At 44.3% G+C, this 10,021-nt stretch overlaps 1 protein-coding gene across 1 annotated transcript in view; it reads left to right on the top strand.

Annotated features, from left to right (window-relative positions):
• The first annotated feature begins 2,628 nt into the window (after positions 1-2,628).
• Positions 2,629-10,021, top strand: part of plekhg5b (pleckstrin homology domain containing, family G (with RhoGef domain) member 5b) — a 61,143-nt gene continuing 53,750 nt past the window's right edge. The window contains exon 1 of the mRNA XM_029506562.1: positions 2,629-2,703. Coding sequence (XP_029362422.1) covers positions 2,643-2,703 — 61 coding nt within the window. The 5' untranslated portion in view covers positions 2,629-2,642. The remainder of the gene's footprint in view (positions 2,704-10,021) is intronic.

Genomic DNA, 10,021 nt, shown 5'->3' with positions numbered 1-10,021 from the left:
ATCCACTCACACAGTGGAGAATTGCTAATTTGTTAAGTGGGCTGTTTTAAAGCTCCCCCTCCTCCCCATCTATTCTTTGTCCACTGTTTTTTCCCCTCCCCACCACCACCACCTCTTTATTGAGGGCTGGGTGCGTACAAACAGCGCAGCGACATTTTGGCAGAGTCATTGTTTTGGCTTTGTCAGCTCAGATGTTTTCCCAGAGACCTCATTGCAAACAGCAGACCAATCCCTCTGTCGCGGCCTGCGTGTCCCCCGAGTTATCACAAATAACACGCACATCTGTGCAGCGTCTATTCATAATCACAGATGTCATCTGCCGCTGCTGACTCGTATCTAACTTACCTGGCACCAAATTTGGAAAGAGAAAGCGTTCAAACAAACCGCAGAGTGAACGAGCTGCTAGTCCTAAAATACTCTTCGAAAAAGAAAGAACTGGATGACACCTTTAACCAAAAACATCCTCACAGTTTTGGACATTTTATATAAACCAAATCATTAAATGATCGAAATCAATCAAGAAAAGTGACTGTGAGATTATTAGGAGAACAATGCAGTTCGTCACACTTCTAAACAGGATATGTGTGGGCGACAACTCAAGTATAGGTCGTGCCAACTGCCAGAGTCATTGAGGTTGAAGCTTTGAACTTCAAGGATACCTGCCAACAGGCCGAGTCATGCAGCGGCCTCAGTTGTATAAACCTTGTGATTGTAACAGGCACCTCAACGTTTCTTCAGTAATCTCTGCTGAATGAAGAAACAACGCAGAGGCAGCGTGTCGTTACGGCTGGCAGATTATTGGACACCAGTTCAACTAACGAAGTTCTCCAGATTAGATTTAGATGCAGCTGATCTAAAAATCAGATTTTTACACAGTTCACAGAGTACGGCATCATTTCAAACAGCCAGGTGAGGTTTTTTTTTTGTTTGTTTGTTTTTTAAGCAGCATACTGTAGACCATTAATCAGAGTTGTTGGAGAAAATACCTGTTTTCACGACGTTCCGAGCCGAGCTGTGTGTCAGAGAGGAGAATAATGACACTGACTGAGTCTTTTATTTGGTTTGGGAAAACCTCGGCCGAGCTCACGGTAGATAACTCGTTGGTTCTTCCTCATCCTCAGATCTTTTTTCTCCTTTTAGAAGCAGAACGTGCCCTTTGAAAACACCGAAGCAGGAATCCAACCTGTTTCTCTGCATGCTGCATCCAAACCAGATGTTGTGACTCATAAATGTCCATCGTTACCGTTAGCTCACAGGTCTCGTTTTTCATCTCTCTGTCGTCATTTCGTTCCTTTATGGTCAATTTCCACCTTTAATGTTGTTTTCTGTCACTTGTTGGTCACTTTTTAAATCTCTTTATGATCATTTAGTGTCACTTTATAGTCTTTGTTTCCACCTTATTTATCGCTCTATGGCGGCCTTCCGTCTATTTTTGTTTTCCTGCATCATTTTAAGCTCTTTTTCAAAGTCGCCTGTTGTTTTATATCTTTTTTTTTTTTAATCACTTTAAAATAGTTTTGTATATTTCCTCTCTCTGTCTCCATGTTTTGTTTTTTTTTTTAAATAAATATATATACATATTTTATCTCTTTAAGGTCACTGTGTGAATTCATGGTCTGTCTTTGTTTCTTTGTGGCACTTTTCTTGATCTGAATAATTTTTTAAACTCTCATTATTAGAGATTTGTGCCTCTCTGGGCTTGTTTGTGTGTTTTTGCAGCAGTTTTATGTATCTGTACATCTGACCCCCTCCATATTGGGCCCCTGACCTGCCCTCGGTACCGGCCCTCTGGTTAATCCGCCCCTGGCTGAATGCTCTTTGGGTAAAGCAGCTGTGCGCACCTCTGGATGAGGGGGGGTGGGGGGGGGTTCTGGCGCCTCTAGCGGCCACTTTGCGCCACTTCAGTGGGAGAAGGAACTGGGTCTGCTGGTCTTTGTGGATCCAGGTTGTGTGAATGAATGGAGGGGGAGCCGACGGTCGGCCGGAGAGGACGCCGCGTTTCCATCTGCAGCTGCGGGGAAGTTTGGAGGAGATCCATCCGACGAGCCGCTGCGTTTGGACACTAGAAGAAGTGTTTGTTTTCTGGCTGTTTGGTTTTCTGGTTCCTCTTAATCCCGATCCTGCACCGACCGAGCTCCACAAAAAAAAAAGACACACACACACACAGAGACAGACACACAATCGCTGGACGTCGACTTTCTGAATGTGTGCAACCAGCAACAGGTTATTAACGGCGTGCAGCTACACACACAGACACACACTCTGTGCCTGTCGGATCGGTGTGTAACTTTTGGCCGCGGATGCTTTGTGTGTGTGTGTGTGTGTGTTTTTGTTTTGTTTTTTTTTTTGTTTTTTTTGGCTGACTGCTGCAGCTCTGTGGCCGCTGCAGCCGGAGCGCACCGCGGCGGCCTGAGAGGACCGAACCGGGAAAAAATGAACCGGCCGGCGGGGAAACTGCTCTCACAGCGCCGGGTGGCCGAGCACTGAGCCCCGCCACAGAAAACAGACTGACAGGACCTGCCTGGAGCTGGACTTGGTGGCGCAGAAGAGGAAGGAAGGGAGGGAGGGAGGGGGTGATTAGTATTTTTATTTATTCTTTTTTTTTACGCCTTTACGCACAGATGGTGCCAAACAAGTGGACCATGAATTCAGTTCTGCACAAATCGCCACCAAGGAGCTGGCTCGGCCTCAGACTACGGCTCAGTAAGTAAAAACTCATGAAGTCAGCCATTTCCACTCCAGTATTGTTGAATTATTAGTCACCTGGCTGCTTTGTTCTTTAAAACACACACACACCTTGTGAGTTTCTGTGGAAGAAGAAGGGGGGAGAACAGAGCAGCTTTGATCCTCGGGCTCCAGCTCTTTGTTTCATGCCTCTTCCTTCAGTCATCATCAAAGTTAATGGTTGGATTTGGCAAGTGACCTGAGCAATCATCCCAGCTGGAGGCAGAGAGCAGAGCACACTGTGATCTGAACCTCTTCCTCCTCCTGATGGAGGAGACGACTCAGATGATCGACGTTTCCTCCTGTAAATCTCCAGCTAACGCTATTTATTGTGCTTTCCCACAGTCCTTCCATCCTTTTCCAACCTCATAATTCAGATCAAAGTGAAAATTGTTGCATCCAGTCTGGTCTGGAGCTGCAGCTGCTTAATCTCCAGTTGGAAAAGTGTTAAAAAAAAGAAAGCTCATTGCAAAGCAATTTCTCCAGAATTTGACAGATTAACACAGTTTGGCTTGTCCAAAAACCCAACGACTGCGAGTTTATCAGGATGGGAGGTAAAGAAAAACAACTGCATATTCAGTGAACATTCAGATGGAGGAAACCTGCAGCTCTGGATTACTGACAGTGCCGATGTTCATACAGAAAGTAAAGTGATCATGGAGCTAAAATTTAACAGCCTTAATTGCTTAATTGGTTGAGTCTGGATCCCCTCAGTGTTCCAGGCCACTGGAGTCTTAAGCCTGTCTTAAACACGCTGGACTAATCTGGGACCAGATGTCTTCTCTGGTGTCTGTCCACCACTGAAAAACAAAAACACAGACTGGAAACGTCAGCTCTTTAATTATGGATTCACTGTCAGTCTTCATAAATAAGTACGTCTGTACTGAGGACACACCACGCTCTGTCTCAAAGTGACGCATCAGTTGTTTTTGTTTTATTTATTTATTTGCTTCGTTTGATGCGATGAAATCCTCGAACGTCAGAGGCGTCAGCTGTTGTTCAGACAAAAATCAGATTGATGACAATGTGAAATAACTGCAGAACTGCGGCCTGTAATCTCACCAAGGCTCCAACAAATCATGTACAGATTATTGTCCCGACAGGCTGATAATTATTCAGCCATTAAAAACGTCAACACACGAACTCTTCAGATATTTTGTCTGACTGTAACTTGGAAGTGTTTGATCAAAGATTCAATCCAAACTCGTTCTAATCAACTAACTGCTGCAGTTCATCGTCTCACCCCAAAAGTCCGTTTGGTTGCTTTTGGAAATGTAAAAGTGGAATTTCCTTTTAGCACCTGAAGGACTCCTTGTCCTCGTCTGTCCATTGGATAGCTCTTCCGGAGCTTTCGCTCACATCAGGATATGCTGTTTGCCCCAGCTGTTATCTTATGAGAGAAAATAAGGTCTTCCACTTGTTTCGAAGGATTTCTGAGGTTCAAAGTTTGCTCTTGATCTTGGAAACAGCAGCTGACAGATCAGTCTGGTGAGGTCTGTTGAGTGTGTTCTCATCCCAGTTGTCTTCGAAGCTGGCGCTCCAAAGTTCATCGACATCTTGAAAAGGTATCAGTGCGGCTCCTTTTACCGGCTGGAGCTTTCATCAGCAGGTGGAGGTTGCCCTGTTGGAATTGTAGATGAACTTTCAGAAGAGAGGGTCCATTTAGCAGCCCCGTCGGAGGCTTTAGATCGTGTTACACAATAATCGGCAACAACAACGTTTATAAAAAAAACAAACAAACAAACAAGCGATGGCGTCACGTGGTCCTCATCAGCACAACGTTCTCAGGAAATTTGAACACTCACAGCTCTGCAACAAACGGGACAACAGTCCATCTGCTGATGAAGGTCATGTGAGACAGTTGAAAGCTCCAGAGCAGATTATGGTGGGCCTGCTTGGTTTTCTTCGGTCTTAATGTGAAAAAGCTGCATTATGAGGAACACTGGCTGAGTGTGGCCGTATAATCTATAGGTGTGTGTGTCTGTGTGTGTGTGTGAGTTTGGTCTGGCTCGTGGCTTGTTACAGTTCAAACTTCCTTCTTCAAACTGTCTTTCCATTGTTCCACTTTTTTCCCGGCAGTAATTTCCTTTCCTTTTTCCCCCTCTTTGCAGTTCTGTCGTTTCCTGATGTCGCGCCGGGGTCACCGTCGGCTCGCCTCCTTTTTTTTTTTTTTTTTTTTTTTTGGTGGTTGTTTTTTGTTTCCAAGTTTTTGTTTTGTTTTGTTTTTCTGATCCTGGCGCTTTGTGTGCAGTGTCGCAACTCATCCTAATATTTACTGCACCTTTATTTGACGGCTCTGCTGTGGATTTGATGTTGCTCCGTCTGAACTGTTTCATGGCCCTGCTGGTAATTTTTCTTATTGCAAACAAAAAACAGCTGATAGACTGCGAGTGTCTTCTGTCACAGGAAATACTGGTCAGCCCTGTAACGACGTGTTTGTTCTGTGATTAAATGGGCTGTGTTTTCCACGATAATAATGGAAAACAAATTAGGAGGCGAGGCGCTGACACTTTGATCCATTTCAATTCCCGTGGCTGACACAGGATTCATCTTCTTCCTTCTCTTCTCTTCATTTCTGCATTGAACTTCCTGCATGTGGATTTCAGCAGCGCTGGGAGTTCATGACAAAAATAAACAAAAATAAAAGGCTTTCTCTTCATTTGGAGCCGTTATATTTATAATCCAGAGGCCGTGCTCTGAGAAGATACTTGTATTTCTTTTACAGACATATATCGCCTTAAAAACACAAGATTGGAGACAAAGGGCAGAAAAATCTTATTTTTAAGAGGCATAAATGAGCTCAAGGGGGGCGATCATCTATTTCAAACAACGAGCCGGCGTCCTGCTTCACTTCCTTGTTTAGTGTTCAGGCCTCAATAGATCTCTGACAGTTTTCATTCGCTGGCCTTCATGAAAAGCTGCTTATCCGGCACTGGAGACAAAGTTTCAGAGCTTTAATTTTGTTGTTTTTGCTTTAATTTCACATTTTACTGGAGTTGTTATCGACCTGAAGGAAGCTGAAGTAGCTGCTCAACAATAACCACTGCAGAAATCCACAATCTCAAAACTGCCATTGAACCTTTTGAAGGTTTCCTGTCGGGCCTGATGGTTTAGTTGGATCAAAAGGTCGTGTGTGACTTTACTGGCCAAAAGCAGCAGCCTGCTTCAGCTGACGACGACGCCTCGACCGCAAAGCTAAAGCCATGAGCCAGAAATCCAGAACAATAAGCTGAGAAAACGAAGCTGCAGACTGCAGGTCAGGATTGTCTGCGGTTTATTTATATGACCTCATCCGTCATGTGATCTGCGCTGTTATGAAGTATTGATTGAAGCCGTGTTCAGGGATAAAGATATGAGAACCGTATCGATTTTCTCTTCTGGCCGTCGGCTAAAAACCAAAAATGAACCATTCCTTTAATCCGGCTCCGGCTCACGAACCACAGGTGAATATTGCGTTGCACGGCAGGTGTTGTTGCTTTCTGTATTTCACCTCCTTTGCTGTTTACTGTCACAGAGGAAGTCATTGTCATAGATGTGCTCGCAGCTGGAGGATTATTTTCTTTCTTTCCTTTCACTCGCTTTTTTTCCCCCGTCAGCCTCTCCTCCCAGGACTCGTTGAACAGAAGCCGATACTGTTCGACTAATCTTAACTCTTGGGCCTCTTTCTCAGCGCTTTGTGCAGCTGCTCGTCTCTGTTTTTGTGGGGCATCGCAACTCAGCATGTTTCCTCAGTTCATGTTTTAGCCCGAGGGCTGTACTCCTTCCTGGTCCTCCCTTTTCATTTCGCATCACTTCAGAGAGAAACCCGTTTAGAGCCGCTTTGTGTTTGAATTTAATTTTCATATTAAATCCCTTTGGGCCTGCAATTGCCTACAATGCTTGTATATTGGCTCATGAAAAGTTCCCCTGTTGTCTAAAGTGAGATGACCAAGTATCAAACCTGATGATGTCCTCCTGGGGTCGGGCCGCGGGGCCTCCTCAGTCCACCGCAGGCAATTTAAGTTATTGGTTTCTCTGAATATTTCTGTGAAATCTGCAGTGTTTTAGCCCAACGATCAGCCAATCAAATAAGAGCCTCAGCTCCTCCCCCCCGATTGGTTCATCCACCTGCTGTTAGAGGGAAGATGTCAATCTACACAGAGAAAAAAAAAAAAAAAGATAAATAACACAAATATATCCGCTCACGGATATCAGTGATTTAAATAAAAATGCTGGCTAAGTCCGAAATCTGTTTACTCCAGGAACAAAGTCCTTTTTAATCCGTGCCGATTTCAGACCAATGTAAACATTTAATAAACCCATCGAGGTTTGTTCACGGCGTCCTCGGTTCGACAGCGAGCTGCTTCTCTTCAAACCGTGCAGCAGCTAATTAAAGGGACTACACTCACACAGACCTTCTTTAACTCCAGAAGCACAACACCAAGTGTTTCCCTCCAAATGTGTCCTTCCACTCCTTTAACCTCCACCGTGGCAAAATGACTGTTTATGCACATTGCAGCCTTCCACTTGACAATAACTGTACTTTTATGGAATAAGTGTTTTTGATTCCTGTTCACTCTGTTATTGGCTTCTCTGAGGCAGCCCCCTCTGCAATTTTAACCAGATTGTTTCAATTATGGGATTGTTCACATCAACAAGTTGAAGAGTGGTTGTTTGTCCCTCTGAAATGCTGGTTTAAAGATGGACTGTTAAATTACACCATGTCTCACAGTAATAGTCGAGCTCTTCTTGGATCTCAGGGCGAGGCGCTGATGGTTGATGTATCAGTAATAGAACAGATAAAGTCGTTAAAGCCTCACTTCTGTATGTTTTAATTTCACATTTGGACGGTCCAGATTAAAACATCTTTCCTACGTTATGGTTGCTGTGACGTTCATAGTTCCCACTCTTGACTGTGCACAGCAAATATTTTCACTGTCGATGAAGCTACTAATTATTTTTTTCTACAGTCAATAGTTTGGTCACCAAATAGTGAAAATCATCATTTTCTTTCGGCCATCATTTCTACAATCCCATCCAAAACATCTTCAGATGCCTTTTTTGTGAAAAAGAGGAAATCGGCATGTCTTCAGATTTTAAACTAAATGACAGACACGATAAATCTCTTATTATAACGGTTGCTTGAGTTTTTCGATATACCTGGAAAACAGCAGTTTGTTAGTGTTGTCATTGTCACCATGCTGGCAGGAGCATTTAGTTAAAAGCGAGGTCGGCCGTAGACTCTTAGTCTTGTTAGCAGCAAGATGGTAGAAATGCAGATGAGTGACGGATCGGGCACAGGCTGTGCTCATTACGCTGTTCGCCTGAGACGGAGAAACCGAGTGGAAGAGGCTTTCAGAGAGCGGCCCTGAAACAGAGATGGATCGAAGTCGTTAGCTTTTCAGTCTTATTTTGGCGGTGAAGGGTTAACCTCGGCCGGTTTGATGGGCCACCTTGCTAAATATAACCCTGAACCTCCTCCGCACGGGCACGCACAAGCCTTCAACTGCACTCCCTCTGTCAACACTCCGACTCACATGTTTTTATTTTTTTATTTTTTTATTTTTCCCCCCACGGTGCACACGCTCCGACAGGCTCATTTACACTCTCGTCGTACTGCAGCCGCTCACACTCTCATTTCTCAACACACCATTAATAGTTCAGCGAGCGTCGCTCTATTGAGAAGCCAGTTCATTCAGGCTCGGCCCGCTATTTCCGTCTCACTCCTGAATTAAATGGAAGTAGTTGAGTCAACGTTGGTAACTGCTTCAGTGATGCTCACAGCGCAGGAAGTGCATTTATACTTTATGGGTACTTTTACTGTCAGACTTGTGCTGCGTTAAAGGAGCAGATGCACAAAACGCACAATGAGAGGACTGATGCTGCAAGCAGGAGATTGCTAGCTTAGCTTAGCATTGAGAAACCACTAGCCTAGAATCCGTCCAGCAGCACGTCTAAAACTCACCAATTATGTTTTGGCTTTATGGAAAGTATTGCGATGTGTTCTTATTCTTATCAGCTCTCAAGATCTCAGTGAGAACTTCTTCAGATTTGGTGGTGGCATTTAACGTGATGTGTAGGACGCCTGGATGGAACCTTTCCTTATTTAATTCCCTTTCGGGAAATGTTAATGCTGATCTTGGATGTAATGATCTGAACGATACAGCGTCTTCAGCCGCGTTTTTAGGTTAATAACAACGACCCCTGCTGGTTTGATGAGAAATATCTGTGTTTCACAAATGTGAAAGTCCCATAAACTCAGTTTAAGAATTTATAAAACAGCTGTGTCATGCCTTCTCTGGCTCTGGATGAACTTTCCGGTGTTAAAAGCTCATCAGGGTTCTGTCAGCTCGAATTGCAAACTGGGGGTGTTAAAGAGGCCTGAAGGCTTGGATCAAACGCAATATCCATTGTTTCTGAAGCTCGGCCCATGCTTAAGACTGCAAATCTAAAAATATTTTAGTCCCTGCTGTTTTTTATTTGAATCACTCTTTTGTTTTCTCTTTAACAAGTCCTCGAACTTTATGGAAGTGGCCTATGGAGCAGTTGGAGTAGTCCTTTAAGAGGAGAAAACACATAAACTGACCAAGTACTCAGAACTCGGTGGCACGAAGGGGCTGTTTTATCAGTGTTTTGGGAAAAGTAGATCCACCTACATCCTGGTTGTCATTAGACTTTGGCTCTCTGATGGATCTAATCAGTGCCAGAAAATTCACCCCGTGTCATCGCTCGGCTGCCAGAGCTCCTTGCTCTGGAAGAAATATGCGTTGGTGTTCATTCCTAAATTCACGTAAGAAGATTTCTTCTCATAACTGAAGTGTTTCTTCTGTGAGATCACAGCAGCCGCGTAATGATGCAGGTACTTTCTGGCCTTGCCGTGGCTAAATCTTTTTTTTATTGAAGGAGCTGATCTGTTGGACAGTGATGAAAGCGAGGCCGTCTAATACCGCGCTCTGCTTCCCTCTTTGTTTCTGCAGTAGGTGGAAATTGGCTCTTGTATTTGCAGCCCAGTTCTCATGCTGCACGACCGCTCTCTTCATTAAAAGGGAAGCCGCGTGCTCAAAGCTGCTTCAGATTATTACCATATGTCTGCAAAGCCCAGAGCTGAGCAGCAAACCGGCTCCCATCGTACCCTCTAATTTCTTATCCCAAAATTGGACATGTGGGTCGTTGTGTGTGACAACGTCCCTCCTTTCCCCGAGCCGGCACAGCACATTCTCACAGTATTTCTTCTCCCATTTTTAGATGCATAATAGCAGTGCATCAGCCTTTAAGCAACGCTGGGGAAAATATTATGCCTCGACTTGAGAAATCAAAC

Source organism: Echeneis naucrates, chromosome 7 (assembly GCF_900963305.1).
Source record: "Echeneis naucrates chromosome 7, fEcheNa1.1, whole genome shotgun sequence".
Lineage (NCBI taxonomy): Eukaryota > Metazoa > Chordata > Actinopteri > Carangiformes > Echeneidae > Echeneis > Echeneis naucrates.
Note: the sequence above shows the minus strand (reverse complement) of the source record. Positions and strands in the feature narration are given on the sequence as shown.